We start from the raw sequence: 21560 nt of genomic DNA, 5'->3' as shown, positions 1-21560 counted from the left end.
AGTAAAGTGCACAGATACATGGTTTATTTCGTGTAACTTTAATACATGAGAAAAATGAATGCCTTGTTTCCAATGAGCGGTACGATTTAGTATTGTACAGTATTCAGTTTTTTTCTGTTTCCATTGTCAAAAAGTGTGAATGCTACCAAAATAGCAAACCATACTAATTAAAGGAATCCCATGACAAGCACATGGAACACTATTAACACAGGGGAGACAAACATGGCACAGGGTAAACACTGAGTTCTGATAGTCATATACACCTCAGATCAGAAGTGGGTAGAGTATCTGAAATCTATACTCAAGTAAAAGTGCAAGTACGTGCGGTAATTTTTATTCATGTAAAAGTAAAAGTAACATTCTTAAAAGTTACTATAAAAAAGAGTAAAAAAATATCTGATGAAAAAATTACTCAAGTAAATAGTTACTAGTTACTTAAATATATATATATATATATATATATATATATATATATATATATATATATATATATATATATATATATATATATACCCAGTGATGGGTTGCGGCTGGAAGGGCATCCGCTGGGTGAAACAAATGCTGGATAAGTTGGCGGTTAATTCCGCTGTCGCGACCCAAGATTAATAAAGGGACTAAGCCGAAAAGAAAATGAATATATATATATATATATATATATATATATATATATATATATATATATATATATATATATATATATATATATATATATATAGAGAGAGAGAGAGAGAGAGAGAGAGAGAGAAAGAGTTAAAGTCAAAGTGAATTTCTTTTTCAAAAAACGATTTGCTAATTGTTGTTTAACAGAGCAAGGAATATTTTACAGTATTTCCTATATTGTTTTTTCTTCTGGTGAATAAATAAAGCAGTTTTTAATGTTAAGGAATTAGGGAATATTAATATTATTATTCCACTTAAGGAATATTTGTTTTGATTGTCTACAGAACAAACCATCGTTAATGATTTGCCTATTACCCTAACTTGCCAAATTAACTTGGTTAAGCCTTTAAATGTCACTTTAAGCTGAATACTAGTGTCTTGAAAAATATCTAGTCAAATATTATGTTCTGACATCATGGCAAAGATAAAAGAAATCATTCATTCATTCATTTTCTTTTCGGCTTACTCCCTTTATTAATCCGGGGTCGCCACAGCGGAATGAACCGCCAACTTATCCAGCACATGTTTTACGCAGCGGATGCCCTTCCAGCTGCAACCCATCTCTGGGAAACATCCACACACACTCATACACTATGGACAATTTAGCCTACCCAATTCACCTGTACCGCATGTCTTTGGACTGTGGGGGAAACCGGAGCACTCGGAGGAAACCCACGCGAACGCAAGAAGAACATGCAAACTCCACACAGAAACGCCAACTGACCCAGCCGAGGCTCAAACCAGCAACCTTCTTGCTGTGAGGTGACAGCACTACCTACTGCACCACTGCGTTGCCTAAAAGAAATCAGTTATTAGAAATTAATTATTAAAACTATAAAAAATGTGCTGATAAAATCTTCTTTCTGTTCTGTTAAACAGAAATTGAGGAAAAATAATCATTCTGACTACACACACACACACACACATAAATGTATATATATATAGCTCAAGTTGGAGCTGGAATTCATGTATATGTTGCAATGTCAGTTCGATGTTCGATTGACACCAAAGGGTGACGTGGTCCGATAAACTCACTGCACAGACAACGTGACCTTCCTTCTCGGAACGGCAGATGGCCATGGCGTGACTGCAGTATAAGCTTGCACGTCATCCTCAACTTCCGCCATCTTTCCAGCATAGATGCGCGCGCTCAGATGCCATGAGGGAGAGAAAGTCATGGGATAATAAAAACTTTTGGGTGAACTAACCCTTAACATTTTGTTAACATGATTTAGCATATTGCTAGCATGCTTTTAGATTAAAAGAATGGGTGATCTTTTAGCATAAATTGCTGTATAAATAAATTTCTGTGCTTTTGAAAAGCTTACCATTTGATTTTCATTCAGTAGATAAAAATTACTACTACAATAAAACTATATATTGTTCTTATTAATATTAATGGATTCCTGTGATGATTAACTCAATTTTCAGCATATTCATTTAATAAAATATTCTAATATACTGATCTCTTATTGTTGATTGATAACTGTGATGCTTATTTGAATTTTGATGTTAAAAAGCTACAACAAAAAACGCAGCTCATGTAAAATTTAGTTTGACCTCCTGAAGTTGACTTCAGTCATTTTCTGAAGGTTAAGCGCTTCCTTTCACACTTAATTTGTTTAAAAAGAGTTTCAGGCCCTATTTTGTAGCCTGTTTGTGGTAAAGTGGCACTTAATGTGGATTTAATGTTATTATACGCAGTCCTATTAATAATGTTAAAAGCAAATTAATTCACATCAGTCTATAATTTCCTCCTCAGTGCACCAGATTTGTTTGGTGTTAAGCTCCACGAGGCGCACTGTATGATGAATGTGTGTAATAAGAATTTTTGTTTGTGTGGGTCGTGTGAGTCAGGCAGTCTAATCTCAGAGAGTGTAGAAGATACACATGGAACAGGCAGGGCAAGATGTTTTGTGTAGGCTTCAGGTCCCTATAGGCTCAGAGCACATGATTCCTTATGCTGCTCTCACCTGCTGAGAACAGCAAACCTGGCACACACTCGGAGCACAAATGTGCCTCCCTTTCTCTTGTTCTTATTCGTGTCTTGCATCGCGTCTTGTGGGAAATGGGACCTTGCTGTCAGCAGAATATTCATCAGATAGATCTGTGAAAACACAACATGCTATTTATATAAATGCATGCTCATTGTAGTATGTGAGACGCAGAAGAAAAAGCACGTTTACAAAAGCCTCTTCGTTTGTTCTTTTCAATTTTTTACTGAGTAAAACTAATAATTTTCAGGAAAATTTGCTCGAATTTTTTATTTACATCAGGACTTAAGAGGGCACATTTATGATGATTGGAAATAGATGGAAAATGGGTTTGTGTGTGTGGGAAAGAAAGTCTTTTCAAGCAGGGTTTTAAAAAGTTTGTGTAATATAAAAAATCTTATTTATGAATTTCAAAGCCTTCCTTTTTTGTTATTTTAAACATCGCATCTTATTATATTGTTAAATTATTTTATTGTTTTATGTTGTATTTTGTCAGTGTTTGAACTTTACAGTAATTTTACTGTATATAATTTTTATTTAAATATAATATAATTAACTTTTACTTTAGATAAAATTGCAAAGATTATTGTTCATTTGATACTGAGCCTTTAATTGTCATGTATAAGGGATTTATAGAGCATAAATAGTCCTCACTTTAGATTAGGTCACAAAACTGCATGAAGTTGAGTTAATAAAGCATTTATTAACATACATAGTAACCATTAATATATGTCTGCACAATAAAATATATAAACATTGATTTCCATAGTTTATTAATCATTTACTAACTCATTCTGAATGATCTTAAAAACCACCAACTACTCTAAATACAAATGGTTTGTTAATAATGCAATACTTAATTTGGTAATGAAAAATAAATAATTAACAAAGTATGAAAACACAATAATTAAGCACATTATAAATATGGTTGTAAGTCAAGAATACAGCATTTGTAGCTGCAATTATAAACTGCTTACTAACGTTTATTAATGTAGAGTTAATGCTTAACAAATAATGAATTCACTACATGCTAATGCTTAATAAATAATGCTCATTCATACAGTTTTGTACAATATGCTTATCCGCAATGGTTTAAGGGTGGGGTTGGGTGCCACGCCTCCTTTTAAAAATCGTACACTTTTGCACGACTGAACACATATGACTTGACCACTAAACTGACAAAATGTAAAATAGTTATGTTTACTTGTGAGATCAGGCTGGAGGATCATCACATAAGCATGTGAGACACAGTATGTGTACCTGCAAAAGACATTGTTCAGTCTGAAATGAGTAAGTGAGTGAGTGAGTGAGTGAGTGAGTGAGTGCGTGAGTTAGGGTAGTGTGTGTGGGGATGTTTTCTGTCTGATGAATGAATATAGCCTGAATACACATTCATTTCCTATGGCGGTCACGTTTGACCGAGAACACCACAGGTGTAACAATTTTGATTAAAACACTCAAAATTCAATGAAAGAGATGATCATCACTTTTATATGTTCAAATGCATAGTGTGGAGGACATCATAAGATCTTGAGGCAATCAGATGTAAAACACAATATTTATGAGTAATTTAAGTTGGATATCGGTCAGATTTGACCCAAAAACGACAGGAAGGTTAAAGATTGGTCACTGTGTTTTGAAAGTCTTCTGCAGGTTTACAATCATCCAAGGTCAAAAACGCTTTCATTTTGCAACTTTAATTTGCTCTAATAGCTCCTCCTTTCTCAGAGTTTTCTGTACTCTGATTTGTCAAATGGTATAGGTTGTTGTGATTGGTTTGATGCTTAAGTTTATTGCACACAGAGGCTGTTTTTCAATATTTGTTCTTCAGCGGTCTTGTGTCCGCATGTTCTCATGTAACATCATCATTAAACGCCAAAGTTCAGTTCCAAAACTCTAGACTTCAAGAACGGAGGTTGCGTGAAACTTCCTGGCAAGTTCGGGTATATGCTGATGCAGACTTGAGCACCGAACTCGCTCTAGAAGTCCCAGAAGTCATTGCGACTTAATAAAAGAGTTAGGAAGTGCAGCATTTTATATAGATTTATTATTAAAGATTGGAGATATAACTTATTTATCTCAGGAGTTTCCCTAAACGAGGCGGTGAAAGTAAACATTACCATGAAAATCCTAATAGAGGGTGTTTATTTGCCAAAATTTGCATTAAAGTCTGTTTTATTTGTATTGTGCCAAATTTATTTGCAAGGTTTTTGTGCACGTTATATAAATTGAAAAGGGAAAAAAAACAATAAACCTCTGAATGAGTCCTGTAATCTTTAAATATTTTTTTATTAAAATGAAGATCATGTGACCATCAGGAAGAACGGAGCATCTCAATTCTCACAGGGTGCATTCTGTGTTCTTGTGGTCTCCTGAGTTCGTTCTTCTTAGGTGACCAGACAAGACCGGTCTTCACAAGAATGCAAGTCCATTCTCTGCGTTCTTGGAATTGAGAAACAGCTAGAATCTGAAATTTCTAATATTTCTAATATTGCAATATTTCTTCTGTTTTTATCTCTTTTTTCCTGCAAAAGATTAATTAATATACATGAGACACTGTGTGCTACTCCGTGTGTTTCTGTGCATGACACATTTTGAGGATACAAATATAAAAAAAAACACATGAGAAAATAATTGACATCAGTGTGCAAAGACCTTTACAGTACTTTTCGAAAATTTACTGTCCATTAATATAACTGAATTTCAGCTCTGGATGCTCTTAAACTGTCATGATCACCAGCGATCTAACCCTCATAGATCGCTGAAGAACATTCACTTTCACTCGGGCTACAATTCTGCCACCATATGAACTACAACTCCCTTCAGGCACCACACATACACGCCTGTCCTTGTTCTATTACTCAGGACTGATTACATGTACCATATAAACAGCACACACACTCACAGACATTGCAGAGTCTTGTTGGTGTTAACCCTGTAACTTTATGAAGCGGTTTCTGGTCTAGTCTCTCCGCATATTATCCTTGCTTTGTTCTATTGTTTATGTTGTCTGCCGCCTGCATCGACCATCTGCCTGTTTCTCAACTACGCTTCTGGGTTACCTTGTTTGTATCTGTTTGCACCTGTGAATGACCATTGCCTGCTTGACTACTCTTATTAGTAAAGAACTGCAAGTGGATCCTTAACCCCAGAACACAACTGATGCGATCGGTTCTCTTTCAAATAGACAAGACAAAAAGTTATGAACATGCACCCGCAGTCTTGCTGCTTTCAAGATTTCCAGAGTTGACTTATTGTAAGCAGCACCGGTTGCTTTCGCTTTAATCATTCTTTGAACAGATTATTTCTGGGTCTAACATTACCTTTGTGTGTGCGATCATCCTTTAATTATCGCACGGTATGTTTTTTACCTGCTTTTTTTGGAGTGTAATTTGGTTTAATTATAATTTTTTACAATAACATTGCTTTATTGGGACATTAACTCCCCATCTATGTGTAGTTAACTGGTGATCTGGGACCGTTAGCCAGGACAGATTACTGTGAATATGTTTTGTTAAATAAAAAAGTATAGTATACAGCTTGTTTTGCTTGTTTGCTTGTTTTGACACATTTAAAATTTGTGGCTAAGAAATAATTAATTGTTTATGTTTGGTGTGGTCAGAGATAAATTTGATAAATCCTTAATTTGGAGCTCTGAAATTATGTGAAATAAAAACTAATTGCAATAGTATGAAACCATAACTCATTTGCTCATGATTATTGAGCAAGTTCATACACGACACACAAAAAAGTGAAATGAATGAGGAGGCATGTGGAGATAACGCAAAATCTAAATCAATTAATTTTATCATGTCAAAGTCATATTTATGTGTTTAGAATATAATTTCCCAACAATAAAATTGTGGCTAGTGAAATTGGCGAGTGGCTAGTAGTTTTGAAAAACTACTAGCCACAGTGGCTGGTGATCTAAAAAGTTAATGTCAAGGCCTGAGTGTAAGTAGGTCAGTAAGACTGGAAGTACGTCATCAGGTTCAGCAATGCTATTGGTTCTTGGTTTGATGGTCGTCGCAAGAGAAGTCGCACCACAGAATTTGTCTAAAATCATTCGCTGCCAAAATTTTATCGGAAGGCGAATTTAATTGTAACATTAATTGGATGATCAAAGACCACAGAACCTTGGATTATAGCAATCTTTTAGGATTTCCAGAGTTTGTCTGAGATGACCTTGACCAAATTCCCACAGGGTGAGATAGGTTTCAGTGGGTTCTTTGTTTTGGGAGATCTTGGTTTGGTGACCTTTTAGATCCACAAACTGCTACATTACACACAACATGAAAGGTCATTATATAAGAAGCATCATATGGGCACATTAAAGGTCTTTAATTAGAGATTAAATATATTGGGTCTATAATATTCTTATAATAATTATATCATTACAAATAACCATTTTTGGGCAAATGCAAATGTTGCAAGTCCCTAGTTTGATTGGGTTTTACTGCTATACATCAAGATTATAATAGTTTTGGATTTGTCATTAGTTTTAGTTTTTATTTTGTTTTGACTTTTTGTTTTTGAATTTAGTTTTAGTTAGTTTTAGAGGGAGATTTATTAGTTTTTATGTTTTGAAATTGCTTACTGTACATTTAGTTTAGTTTTTATTAGTTTCATTATTAGTTTTAATTTTTTGTTTGTTTTTTTTTTTTGTAAATTAGGATATTTGTTAGGTGCAAGATTTAAAATCATCTGAATAAATATTGTATAATAAAAACTCAACCAAAGATAGGCTATATTGTTTAACACAAGAACACTACCATCTACCACTACCACCTACCCTTCCTCAAATTCAAGTTCAACAGCCAACAAGTTAGCAGCCTTAAGTAAAATGTATGTGCAAGGCTGCCTCTGAGGCTAGATACACAGTAGTCATGGAAAGTTCAGATCTTTATTGTGAACTGGATCGTTTGTGACAATCTTCCCAAGTTTAGACTCAACATATCAAAAATATGTAGTCAGCAATCATAATTTCAGCCAGTTAAAATATCACCATGATCTGAAAAGTTTCTCACAATTACGTTTTGCAACCCAACTCAAGCATGATTCACTTATTTAAATTCCATTACGACTTTCTGTTGTGAAATAAACTTATGTTTCGCCAGATCCTCTATTTAAGCCCTCGGTTTACTCGTGCTGCAGCTCTTCAAGTTTAGTTGTCACAGCAGGCTGTCATGTACTGTTTTTGTTCGATTCACTTATGCTTATTCATACATGTGCAGTATTATCGGTTCACCGCTTCTCAAATCTGATCTCTGTGTACTGTTCTAATAACTGAATAACTCAGTATATATTGGTTTATTTCAAGTCAGAGGGGGGATTCAGGCATTTTAAAAACTATGTTGTTTGTGGATAAGTGCTTATCGTATTCAGTTCTATTTGGTGAATTAGTTCAACCGGTTAAAAAGAACGATTCGTTTGTGATCACGATCACTAATACAAAAATAAAACCCATTTTTGGACATAATTGTGTTAAATTAATACTTTTAAGTGTGTGCTCGGGTCGGATTTAATGTTGTCACCATGCTGCTATCATGTCCGCTCATTGTTTTTGTCATGGGAGCAACAGCGAGAATGACGAGAGAAGGACCGGCTTCTTGATCTGGCCAGATAACTGTGGTGACTATGAGGTGCCATACGGGTCAAACACCTGTCGTATAACTGGTAGCTCGAAGCAAATAGATTTACTTTTAAAAGGCATACGGTATGTATTTAATACATTTACAAAGACGAAAATGAAGGATGTTTGTGTTATAATTTTAGTTAGTTAAAGTTAGTTTTGTATAACTTTTGTATACACAAAACAGTTTCCACAGTCTAGTTTCCACAATCCAGTTTCAGTTCTTGTTTTTTTTAAAAAACTTGTTTTTATTTATTCAGTTAACGAAAATGTTTTTCGATTCTAGTTTTAGTTTTTTTTTTGTTCATTTTCATTAACTATAATAACCTACTGTACATGAATGTAAGTTTCACAATTTCAGAGTGATAAAATGTTTTCGTCAATGCCAGTGTTGTGCAGAGAAACGCACCCCTGCTGTAAAATGCATCCCCTCTGAAATCTGCATCTATTAACTTAAATTGATCCAAAAAAATTAATAATAGAATTATGACAACTAATGAGAGTGACTGAGGTGAGTTTCATGAATGGAACCCTTGGCTTACAGAAGATATATATTTAAAAAAAACATTGACTTTAAATACAATACCGATGAGATTATTAAGTTAATTGTTTAATTTGTGGTTTAGTTGAAAACAACGACAATTTGATGTTTCCCACCAAAAAGCCTAATTTTAGAAGCAGGCTCATTACATCAGTCTACAGTACATTCAATATTTCTATTTTACATTTATTTGTAAACCTAGTGCATTTTAAAATGCGTTTCACTTCTTGTTCTTGCTTTATCCATCAAAATAATAATCACATTAGGTTTTAGGCCTTTGTTGTGGTTTTTTAACGTAGACTGAGAATTCTAATGAAAGTCTATGAGGGGGTGCATGTTACGGCAGGGGTGTGTTTCTCGGCACAGCAAAGGCGTCTTGTTTTTGTTCAGTATTTTTAACTTTTTAAAACTGTAAACCAGCCCTGTTTTTCAAAAACAAAAAATTATTTCGCAACAGAGAAATGAATAATCAAATGTTTCCACACGATTCATTGAAGAAGAAGAAGAAAAACGCATATTTGTAACATCTACAGGCATCTATTGTTATCAAACAAGCCCAAGTCTTTTGCATCTGAATGGGGAAATAGAGAAATCTCCAAAACATCTTGACGAATTCATAATTAACTAACATTTTAAATCTGCCTCATAGGTGTTGTTCCTTATGCTCAAATGGTGTTAACAAGGTAAAGAAGCACTCCTTGAGAGGAAAGCAGTCATTCACCAAACTTGCTAGAAAGTTCTGGATTGGTTACTAGAAAAGAAATAAAGCCTAACAATTGTAATTCCTAACTCGTAACAAGACAACAAGCATGCGGACTAGCTTGTCCTGCAGAACTAAAGCAGTCACGACAGCCTTGGTTGCTAAGGCACTGTGTTGACGTGTTTTTCTTTATGTGTGTGTGTGTGTGTGTGTGTGTGTGTGTGTGTGTGTGTGTGTGTGTGTGTGTGTGTGTGTGTGTGTGAATGTGTATAGGTCCCACCGTCAGGGCCGTGCGTCACAGGCCGTGATGTGGGTAGAGTGTAGGGTGCTGGAGGCTGCTTTTGGAGGCAGAAGAAGGTCCCTTCGCTCCACAGTCATGAGACTCCCCTGCTCCTTCTGGTTCCTGCTGCTTTTAGGCGCTGGAGGTCTTCTTCTGCTGCACCTACAGGACCTCACAGAGACACTCCAGCAACAGCACCAAGGTCTGTCTGACATTTGGATTGGTCTTTTAGAGATGCAGCTTTCTGCTTAGTGTTTCAAAATGTTTTGTCTGGTTGTCACGTGATTGTAAGAAAATTAGAATTTTTTTTATTGAATGTGATAAATTTTAGTTGCTGCAAAGAGTATAAAGTGGATCAACAGGGATGTAAAAAAGGATTTCAACAACAATTATAGTTTGACATGATTAAATTTGAAAAAAGATTTAAATAATATATTTTAATATTTCTATAACTGCATAGCTTATTTATTATATAGTATATTTACTTCTTTTTTTAAAGAAAATTTCTTTTGAGATGAGAGGATAAAATTTGATACATAAGGCTTTTAAGTGCATTTTTTTGTGTACCGTGATCCCTTGTTAATCGTGGGAGTTACATTTAAAAAATGTGCGTGTGTGTATCTGTGTGTGAACTTTGTATCGACATTGTGTGTGACTCATCGTTGCAACTCCACAACAAATGCATCAAATACTCATTGGTAAAGTTCTTACTGCAGTATTTCTCACAAACGTTACGTGAGATCTTCTTCCTTCATGTCTGTCTGTTGTCTGAAGCAGCCGAGGTAGAAGATTAAGGCACACTGGTAGGCACATGGAAATGGTGGCCGTGAAGGACTAGCCTTAAGGGCGCAGTACACAAAAACCACTACCTGCTGCTCAGAGTTATAAAATAGAAACTTATGAAAGGTATAATCAAAAATCTGATGGGTGTTTTGAGCTGAAACTTTACAGACACATTCTGGAGACACAAAAGACTTTAAATCTGGAAAAGGGGTAACCTAGGTGCCCTTTAAAATGAAGTGATTCAGATGATGCTCTGGGGCACGGCAGAAATATGAACAGTGTCCTGAGTCGTAGCTGGACACCGCAGACAGCCACTGACTTGCAGTACCCTGATATAAACCTATGTTTGCGTGTCGCTGCAAGGTGCGTCACGGCATGGCGCATCCAGTGTGTGACCCACTTTATGATGGTCTTGCTGCGGACATTTACAACCCTTTTTGCATCCTTGTTGAAACTCACACTGCAAGTGAAGATTGTTGTTAATTTGGCAAGCTGAATGCAATCTGTACTGTACACTCAAAACAATATTTTTTGTTGCTTGTTCAAACTAATTATTTAAAATGAGCTGAAACAACACAACTCTTGAGATTTCGTTGGAACAACTTAATTATTCAATCCACTTAAATTTGTAAAAACTAATATGTTAGCTTAATTCCTTCATGTTGTCCCAACACAAATCGATTGTGTGGAACCCAGCATTTTTTACGCTGTACATGAGACACAGAGGAGATTGATTGACAATGGTCTACAGCAGGGGTGTCCAAACTCGGTCCTGGAGGGCCGGTGTCCTGCAGATTTTAGCTCCAACTTGCCTCAACACACCTGCACGGATGTTTCTAGAAAGCCTAGTAAGTGCTTGATTAGCTAGCCCAGGTGTGTCTGATTGGGGTTGGAACTAAACTTTGCAGGACACCGGCCCTCCAGGACCGAGCTTGGACATGCCTGGTCTACAGCCAGTTAGGACGTAGAACCCAAAAGCATGTTGTACAACAAATTCACGAAACTACGAGGCCCTGAAAGGTGGACCGCATTATAGCGAGTATGTATTTGCATTATGTGCTTTGTCTTCCACACAGCTTTGATTGTAAAACAACATATTTAAATATTAGAAGGCATGTTATGGGGATGGAATATGTTTGATATTGTGAGCATTTCACTTTAGTTGTCTGTAGTATTTTAGGATTGATTTATATTACAAGCTATCAGAATGTCATCCTCTTTTAGAGCTATAAAATATATCAGATACTACTGAGTTCTACAATACTAGTTTGTTAAGGTTAAGCAAAAAAAAAATAGGAAAGTTTTTTTGACAATATTAAATATTTATTGAATGGTTTGATAGACAACTAGAGGCAAAGTTCAGAACATGAAGATCTAACATACAGTATGATATGAATATCAAATACTGTATGTGTCAAACAGACTCAAGTTTCATTCTGATCAGCCTCTGGTCCATGGTTTTCAAGATACACCAGTGCCCTGAGAGACATGGGTGGCACCTTGGACAGAGCCAATTTTAAGAACAACTATTGGTAGAAGACTACTACCATGTTCACATTTTTTTCATGCTATCATGCTCACCAAGTTACCAAACTTTTTACTGTGATCTATATTAGGAGCCATAAAATATATGAGCCAGTTATATGAGACATTTGATGGTTCATACTTTACATTTCATACTTTTGATCATTGTAGCACCACCATGGAGCCAATTTGGGGTGCGTTTTCGAAAACCATAGTTCATTGATTTGGTGTTTTCCAAATCCATCGTTCTCACTAACATTTGCAAATTGCGTCGCAAACGTGTTCTTTTCCAACTACACCTCTAGAGCTGTGCTTAGAAAAATAGTTCCTGGTTGTGTTATATTGCCAGTTATCCCCTTTTTGCCCTATTCCTTTTGAACGCTCCAACATTTAAATTAAATGATTTTTTTAAAAAGTAATCTCCATGGCTCATCAATCTAGGGCCATACTTGCAAAATAAAAGAAAGCTTTGCAAACAAAATATAAAGTATAGAGCAAAAAATATAAACATAATTGCAAATCTCCAAAAATCGCAAAGCAAAAATAAATTTTTGTGTAATAAAAATTAATTTTGCTAACAAAAATAAAGAACTGAACTGAAGTATTTTTACAGTTCATTTTTAGCAAGCTTCAAATTGACAATTGCGTTCCCTTCACAGTGGACTTTGAAAACATTTATACCATTTTGAACGCAGCCGTGGATCATAACGAAAGCTATAGGTGACCTATTATTTAAATGCGGAATTTATGTTACGTGTTATGGAATTTAATAACGCACGCCGAATGGAAAAAAAAAATTTCCGCATTTCGCAATGTGTGTGTGTGTGTGGTCCTTTACTGACAGCCGCGTGTGTGGATCTTGTTAGAAAATATGACAAAAAGTCCTACACAACGGTAATAGTTCGATTGCGGTGTTTACTTCAATAATGCCACTAATATATGCATGCTCCACGTCTTAATTACATTTCTGTTTAGTTCAGTTATAACTTTAGTCGGATTAAGGTGATCAAAAATCGCAGTTTCAAGCTTATGTAGGCCTACAGTTCAAAATTCATGTTTAACTGAATAAACAGTTAGTAAACACAAGTAGATCTTATTGAACATAATTTATTTTCATCACCATTTATCATAGTAGAACAGTTTCTCAAGCAGGTTGTGATGCATTTTGGAAACAGGAGATAAGCCCCTGGTCTAATGCGCCACCTGGCTTAAGAAACCCTTTCTCAAAGAGTTTCTTTTAGTCATTATTTGGGTAGCACACATATTCTGAATGCCTTTGGCAGAATTCAAATGAGCCATTTTAATCTAGATTAATTCCAAGATTATGGTGAGATTAATCTAGATTTAAAAATAAATCTTCTCCCACCTAATATATATATATATATATATATATATATATATATATATATATATATATATATATATATATATATATATATATATATATATATATATATATATATATATATATATATATATATATATATATATTCAAATCCTGATTGGGAGGTAACGTCCGATTCTGATCACATGATTGAATCTGGACATCCCTATTAAACAATATCCTACTTATAATAATAATAATTATTATTATATTTATTATTATTATTTAGAATTTTTCTTTTCTTATTAAATAGCCTACTGTAAATTACAACCATTAACAATTTATATGATGTATATATGACATTAGAATATGCATTAACTTTATGTAAGTGATTTTATGTTTAAGAATAGAATATGGAATATTCTCAATAATATTTGTAAAGGAAACACTGGCCCTATATGTGCCGTTTACATATATTTCAGTTAATATGGAATATTTGTGCATGTTTTTAATAAAATTAATATTAAATTTATTTATATTCATATAAATCTGTGTGAAACTCTTTTTTTTTTCTCTCTCTCTAAAGAAGTTGTTGCTCCACATCATTTAAAGCGCCATTATGGGCGTTTTATATTATAACTTATCGTGGTTCAAGGGATGGATCTAATAAAGAACAACTACAGTTATGGGAAACACTCCTCGCTACATTGCTTTTTTTTACCAATCGATGCATCGTACTATTTCAGCAAACATTTGAACAACTGATGATCTTTGAAAAGACATCCCTCTGACATGTTGCGTATTCTGGTTTTTATTAATTGTGTTGCCTTGTAATTTAAGTGTTTAAAAGCCTAATTATACATAGAAAATAATCACACTTATTATTTTGAGCTGCGAACGACAATCAGGTTCTTAAAAGCGCTGGACCATTTCGGTCCAGTCAGACCTGAACGTCTTTATAACATTGTAATCATGTGTACATCATAATTATTACATTAATTGAGCATTTATGCAATAGTGTTACAATTAATTGTGCATATTAGTGGTTTTAGCATAGTATAAACTTACTCTTCGTGAGGCAGAAGAAGGTTCTGCCACTTACTGATCACGTTGTCGGACCAATGATCGGACCAATGTTTGCTGAGATCTTAGTTCAGCCACTAGTTATGTCGCTGTTTGGGAAACACACCCCAGGGCAAGACTTGCTGACATTGCAGATGGCGTTGATGCTATCATCCATAAAAAAACTTTCAATTTTCCACGACTTATGGTTTGGTCTGCCCAGTCACTATTACTGCAGAATGTTGATCTTTGAAAATCCTAGCAATAACATTAGAGTTTGCAATAGTTTTACAGCACCAGCCGTTATTTATTGAAATATGCAACTCCAGCGAAACATCTAGTTGATTCATTTGGCAATGCGTTGTCCCAGCATACACAGCAGTTGTCCTCTGCAAGAGCTAATGCTGTCTGTGTTTGATTACTGCCATTTTCGGTTTATGTGAAGTGCTAGCATGCGGTGAAGTGGGCTTTAAAACTCACTGTGTCTTCCCTGCAGAGCCATCAAAGCGGCTAATATTGTCTGTTTTCATCTTGTGACAGAGGACAATTGTTAGCTGAGCGGAGGAGCTCAGGAGAACGATATTATACTGATTGCGAGATACGCAGGGGAGATATAGCGACGTCGTCTCAGAAAATGTGGGTCAATGAAAAACAGATAGAAAATCTTAAAGGAAATTCGCCTCTCAGCCTTACTGCTGTATGTGGATGAAGCGCTTAACCTTTGATTTATTGAGGATATTTTGTTTGTTTTCCTCCTTCAGGGACATCGTCTGATCATTTTACAAATAAAATATAATGTTCACGATACTTGTCATTCCTGACAGTGACAGATTTCAGTGGCAACCTCAATAATTGAGCATTTACATAAGCCTCAAGCTCAAATGCTTGACAAGACATGCATATTATATGTAGAAAATCCCTAAACAAATTACATTTGAGGCAGTTTGTTGCCAAAAAGTAGAGCACTTTGGCGCATTAGGATCTAATTAGGGGATGACTAACCTGAGATGATTGAATCTTGCGTTACTATTGACTGAGGGATTGTGTAAGCAGTCATTGGAGGGGAAGCTAAATAACAGTTCAATAGTGCCCTGAAAAGGGAGTCTATTCAGTTTCATCTCTCCTGCGTTGATTGATCTGTCTCTCCATAACCTCTGATCCAACCCGCCCAGTCAATGACAGCTGTCTCTGTGGATATTCTGAATCATTGGCAGGGAAACCGTGGTTCAGACTAGGTTTTGGCACAGAGGTGTTTCAATCTGCTGAGGGCTTGTGGGTTTTTAAAAAAAAAAAAAAAATTACTATTGAACTTTGCTGCATTCATTAATGGGTTAAGTGTAGAAGTAGGAAGTTGCAATATTTTATTTTACAAATCCTTTTCTTTTTTTGCTTGCATAGATCTCAAATGTATGAGTAGTGAAATATGAACTCAGAATTGCTGTGCTATAAACTAAATATTACTAGGAAAATCCTGAGAAAGATTTATTGGCTTTGTCTTAATTCTGACTTACTTTCTTATAATTATATTTTCCTGATAATTAAGAAAATTGTAAGATTTAATTACACTGTGACTGTGACAACCTCCAATAAATGCAATTAGTGGTAGAAACAAACCTCCTAGTTATATTCAGATGTGTTTTTAACTACAGTACATTAAACCAGATAAACCGAACACCCAGTAAGCAATTTGTTTTTGTTTAAAAAAATCTTCAATAGACGTTCATATCTAGGCTAAAACAAGGCTAATTCTAGGCTGCCAGTGAAAATCTAAAAGATATCTAACAATTGTCCAATAATAGTCATTATATTTGACAAATGTCACTAGTATAATCATTCATTCCTGTCTATTTTAGTTAGAAGATTGTCTATTGTTAGACGTTTATTAAATTTCACCTATAGACATCTATTTAGAGGTTTAAACAAAGGGCCCTATCATAACCCTGCACAATAAGTCGCAAGATATGTATGGCATGATTTGTTGCTATTTTCAGACTAGCAGAACCCTAATTTTCCCATTTTGCGCCTTGTTGTTTAAATAGCAAATCCATTTGCTCTACTTTGTGGACTGGGTGTTCCGGTCTAAAAAGGAGGCGTGTTAAGCCGCATTGTTGGCACGTTGCTGTTTTGAGAAACTGAAATAGACCGTGCCATTGACTAACTGAAAGCTGGTCTCAAGTTCAGCACAGAGCGCGTTAGTTATGCACCTATGCAGGTCCAAAACACTTACTTGTTGCTTAAGACACACAGCAATACACATGTACAGCAATACACAAATATCTTTACATATGTAAAAAAAGTTAAAGAATTAAAATGTTACAGAAATGATTATTTTCTACATAAATATAAAATCACTACCTCCATTCTTCATGTTGGGGGGCTTTTTTCAGTTTATTTCTGACAATTTGCATTTGTATAATATTATTATTATTATATTAGAATTATTTATTATATGCATATTTATATTTCTTTTAATAAAAACAAGTTTAGATTTGTCCACCTGTTGGGTTTTGGAGACGCATGCTTCACCATATGGGGCATAAGAATAGCATGTGTGTTTGGATATAACTTGTTCATTTATTCATTTGCTGAAAATTAGAACTGAATTGAAAAATAGTTTTGAAACAAATCTTTGCGCTTAACAAACAAAATTAAATATGTAGGCTAATGGATGTTTTCAGTGGAGTGTGTACACAATTTCCTTATCCACAAAAGTAAATGTTAAAAGTAAAGTAAAGAGAAAGTAAAAAGGTCGATTGGAGGAGGCTCATTTTTTACCCTCGTGCTGCAGATACTCTGTTTAACTGTTTCCTCACCAGTCAAATGTTCAGTTTTTCCACTTACAAAGTCTGAGGTGTAAACAGCAAATGTGTCATGGAGCGACGCACCTGACTCTTAAAGAGAATGGGAGATGAGACTGTAATTGGTTTAATCTCAAAACACACCCATAATAACTCATTAAGAGAATAAGCTCAACCCTGTTAGACCATGTGCCTTAGCATAGAATGTATTTTTCCATCTTTAAAATAGCAAAAGTGGATTCGGACATCCCCTTAATGATTTTGGACTATGCGCCTTAGACTTTGCGCCTAGATCGATAAAATACCGCGTGAAGTTGTTAAGCGGGAATGCATAATTTGATGCATATTCAGTCTGTCCACACTGATATTTCATTATACAGCGCTTTCTTTTTGCTGCACTGTGTAAAGCATTGTACTATGAAAAAGTGCTATGAAACTATGAAAATTATGCTGCGACTATGGCTTGAGGGAGAGTGAAACCAGCACACTGAACACTGGGTGGTGTGGGACAGTATAGCCTTTTTTTTCTGCTCATATTTCTTACCATTTTTGTCTTTTGGCTGAGAATTCAGAAAAGAATTTTCAGATATTAATTTATTTTCAGATATTCATTTTTGCAAGCTGAACATTCTGTTCATCCCTACTCAGAACTGCTCTCCTGTTTCAAAACATGAGAAAAAAATGTGTTTTAGGTTTTGAAAATGCGGTTGAGTGTGCAGGCCTAACTACTGTATAATCTGACATCAAAGACTGTTGATCCATGCTTTGTACAGAGTGCACTAAACATCCTTAAACTAAATACAATAGCATTCTTATTTGAAGAAAAATAATGAATGTGTTTGTGCTTCAAAATCCACACAGTACCTTTCTAAATTTCTTATATGCTACATATAATCCAGTCAGTTATTTATTCATGTGCTTCTCGTGCTGCTAAAAGGACAAATGGTCCTTCCCACTGCACGACATCTGCATATAAATGCGGGAATCATTCTCAAAATCAAGATGACTGACATGCGGATAATCATAGCTGTAAACTGGAAAAATATGATATCTCAAAACAGATGTGCATTGACGCTAGCGCACCCTGCTATTTTCAGAAGCACCTTTAGTGATATGATTCTAGAACTGAGCTGATTAGAGGTAAAAGGGGTAATTGACATAACAACGAGCTCAGTGAGATTTTACTTCACATGACCTGACATCACTTAAACATTTACTGCAATGTGTGTTTTAACTAGCACAGATATGTATGTGTACTTTTTTCTTATCTGATTAAATGTAATGGGGGAAGAAAGGTCTAATTCTGACTTTCGTAAAAGTCGTAAAAGGAAACCAAACCTTGATGGTAAACCAGTTACTTCAAAAAAGCTACACATGTGATGTGACACGATTCACAAAAGATCTATCAAGTTTCATGTTAAAAGTAACAGTCCAAAATCTAATCTCCTTGCAGGCAAAAAAAGTAAACAACAGCACAAACCGAAATATACATTTACAATGAGCATCAGTGCATTTGCCTGCACAAGAAGTTCATGAAAAAAGACACAAAGAAAACTTTTATGCATGCCTTCATTGCTTTTGAGATCATCCCATCCTAAGTTTTTTACGGAGAGCTCCAGAGATGTGTGGTATGCCACTGGTTGCATGTTATGAAATTACATCCTGTTTTTGGTTTGTATACATGTCTTTAGTCTGTGTTTCCTTTCAAACCGCACTACAGTTTGTTGGAAGCAGACTAAGACATGTTTTTTAAACTTGTTTATTGCTCACCAACATTTGGATGGCAGCTTTCACTCTGCACTAACAAAGTAATTACACCAGAGTTTGTTTGCAGGTACACATAGATCTTTCTTTTCAAGGGTCTTGGGTGGATTTTTCAGGTTAAGGTTATAAATGTTGGAATGGCAGCATTCACATTCATTTGATTGAAGCCCAAAAACAGAAATCACAACAGAATTAATTTGAAGAGAACCAAACCCCATCTTTTCAAGGGTCTCAATCAAAACTAACTTCTTTAGTGTACACCAAGGCTTGGATGGCAGCATTTACACTCTTTCAAATGGACTACAATAGCGGAGCAATTGTTTTTTGCGGGCTTTGGTTCACTTGTTTGTTGCCACTAGGAATGACGTGATCAACTAATATCTCTATTAATCACCCTTTAATTCATCACAGTTAGGGCTTTGCAACATAATATTTCTGTTGAACAGAACAGAACTATTATAGACCAATTTAATGCGGTGATGTCATTGGCCCGTGAACATTTTCTGCTTGTTTGTAACAAGCATCTCCTAACTGTAACAAGAGGCAGTTCAATCATGACATGACAGTAAAATAGTTCTCATAACATTATTTATCAATATGTGGACCTTTTTGGATTCTCTGAAGCTATAGAAATTAAAAATGTGAAACAGGAAATACGTTAGGACCATTGTTATTGTTTACATCCCTTAAAATGGTCTATGATTTGAGCAAAATAAAAACAAAGTGCAACAGTTTAAAGTTTTAAATTTATATGAGGCATGGAGGCGATTTACAAGGTCCTTAAAAGATAAGCCTACCTGGAGAAGTACTGGTATTGCTCTGAACAGCCATCCTGTCATATTCATATATTCACAAACGCCCATTTCTCAATTTTGAAATATATGTTGCATATGTGTACTCTGTGTTTTGTTTTGTTTTGTTTTTTGCCAAAGGGATACGTATAGCTATCTAATACTTATTTTAATTTATTTTCACTGTACTGTTTATTTTCCCCCAAAAGGCAGCTATACTGTTCAAATCAAAAGCTAGCTTACTAGCTTTCACTAGCTTACTTGGGTCCCAAAAATTTGTAGAAAAAATGTGCAAAACTCTGAACAATGTTGTAATTTAGCTGATCAAAAGAGCTTTTCACACAGGGGTCCAGCACCCTTTGACGAATTTTTTATGTATCTTATATTAAATTTCAAATAATTGAAGACAATGTTTTATGTTGATTACTTTTTATTTTCAGAGTTAAAGTATTTCTCATGTTTAGTCAAAAACTTTTCACTTTTCTTTTATTCCAAAGAGAGAAATTTACTTTACTTTTTATTATTTTGTACTGTATTCTTTAGCTACTGAGCAGCCAGAACAATAAATAACACTTTAAAATATAAGGAGTTACCATGAAACTGATTATTTCTCAGACTATAATTATATACCAACAAAATCTATAATCGTTACATCCCCATTTGCCACCAAGGTTTGGTTTCCAGCTTTCACACTTATTCAGGTAAACTGTACAGTAAGTACTACCACAATTGCACCAGAGTTCTACACTGGTCTCACGGTTTGGTTCAGTTATCATGTCATCGATTTGGTTTAATTCGATATCTCTGTGCATCACAGTGCACTGACGATGCTTTTCATACACATTTTTTTATTTTACATCACAACACAAGAATGCAATTTTGTCTTTTAATACAAGCATGGACTGTGCCTGTATTTTGACCTGCTCAAAGAAAACTCTCTTTTTGAATGTATCAAACAAAACTCAAGTAAAGGCACAGAAGACAACATGAGCATATATAGCAAATAAACAAATTTAAATATTAATCCTGTTTGCTTTTTGTGCATTGTCAAGCAAGTTCTTAAAAGCATATGATTGGTCATTGTGTTCACGCACTTAACAGAAATGACTGTGGTTGGCTATAACAGTCAGCGCTGATCACCGAGCAGTGACACAGATGCTGAAGTACACATCTTATCTGTCATAGACGCGGTTGAGAAAACTCCCTTTGCATGACCCACAAGGATCGCTGCAACAGCCGAGAGAAAAGAGGAAACATTACATCATGCCAGCAGGTCAAAGGTCCACAGAGAAAGAGAGAAAGATGGAGCTTTACAGCTTTCATTTCCACCCTAGCAGTGAAATAGGGGGTCCTGGGTTCTACTATATCTTCAATGTCAGTGAAAGCAGACTCACAAGCTGTAAACTGTGCTGAGCTGTCTGCTTCTTAAGTAGTTGGAGTATTTTAATTACTTACCCTTGCCTCCCTCACCATAGTAAGCTATCGTGACATATCGCTTATGATATACACTTGTCGGCCACTTTATTAGGTACACCTTACTAGTACCTGGTTGGACCCCCTTTTGCCTTTAAAACTGCCTTGTTCCTTCGTGGCATAGATTCAACAAGGTACTGGAAATATTCCTCTGAAATTTTGGTCCATATTGACACGATAGCTTCTTGCAGCTTCATGCACATCCTTAATGTGAATCTCCCCTTTCACCACATC

The 21560-nt window shown here is 35.2% G+C and overlaps 1 protein-coding gene across 1 annotated transcript in view; it reads left to right on the top strand.

Moving 5' to 3' along the window:
• Positions 1-21560, top strand: part of si:ch211-269c21.2 (carbohydrate sulfotransferase 8) — a 136949-nt gene that overhangs the window by 38089 nt on the left and 77300 nt on the right. Inside the window, exon 2 of the mRNA XM_056452188.1 lies at positions 9801-10009. Within this exon, the coding sequence (XP_056308163.1) occupies positions 9835-10009 (175 nt within the window). The 5' untranslated portion in view covers positions 9801-9834. The remainder of the gene's footprint in view (positions 1-9800; positions 10010-21560) is intronic.

Source organism: Danio aesculapii, chromosome 25, assembly GCF_903798145.1.
Source record: "Danio aesculapii chromosome 25, fDanAes4.1, whole genome shotgun sequence".
NCBI lineage: Eukaryota > Metazoa > Chordata > Actinopteri > Cypriniformes > Danionidae > Danio > Danio aesculapii.
Note: the sequence above shows the minus strand (reverse complement) of the source record. Positions and strands in the feature narration are given on the sequence as shown.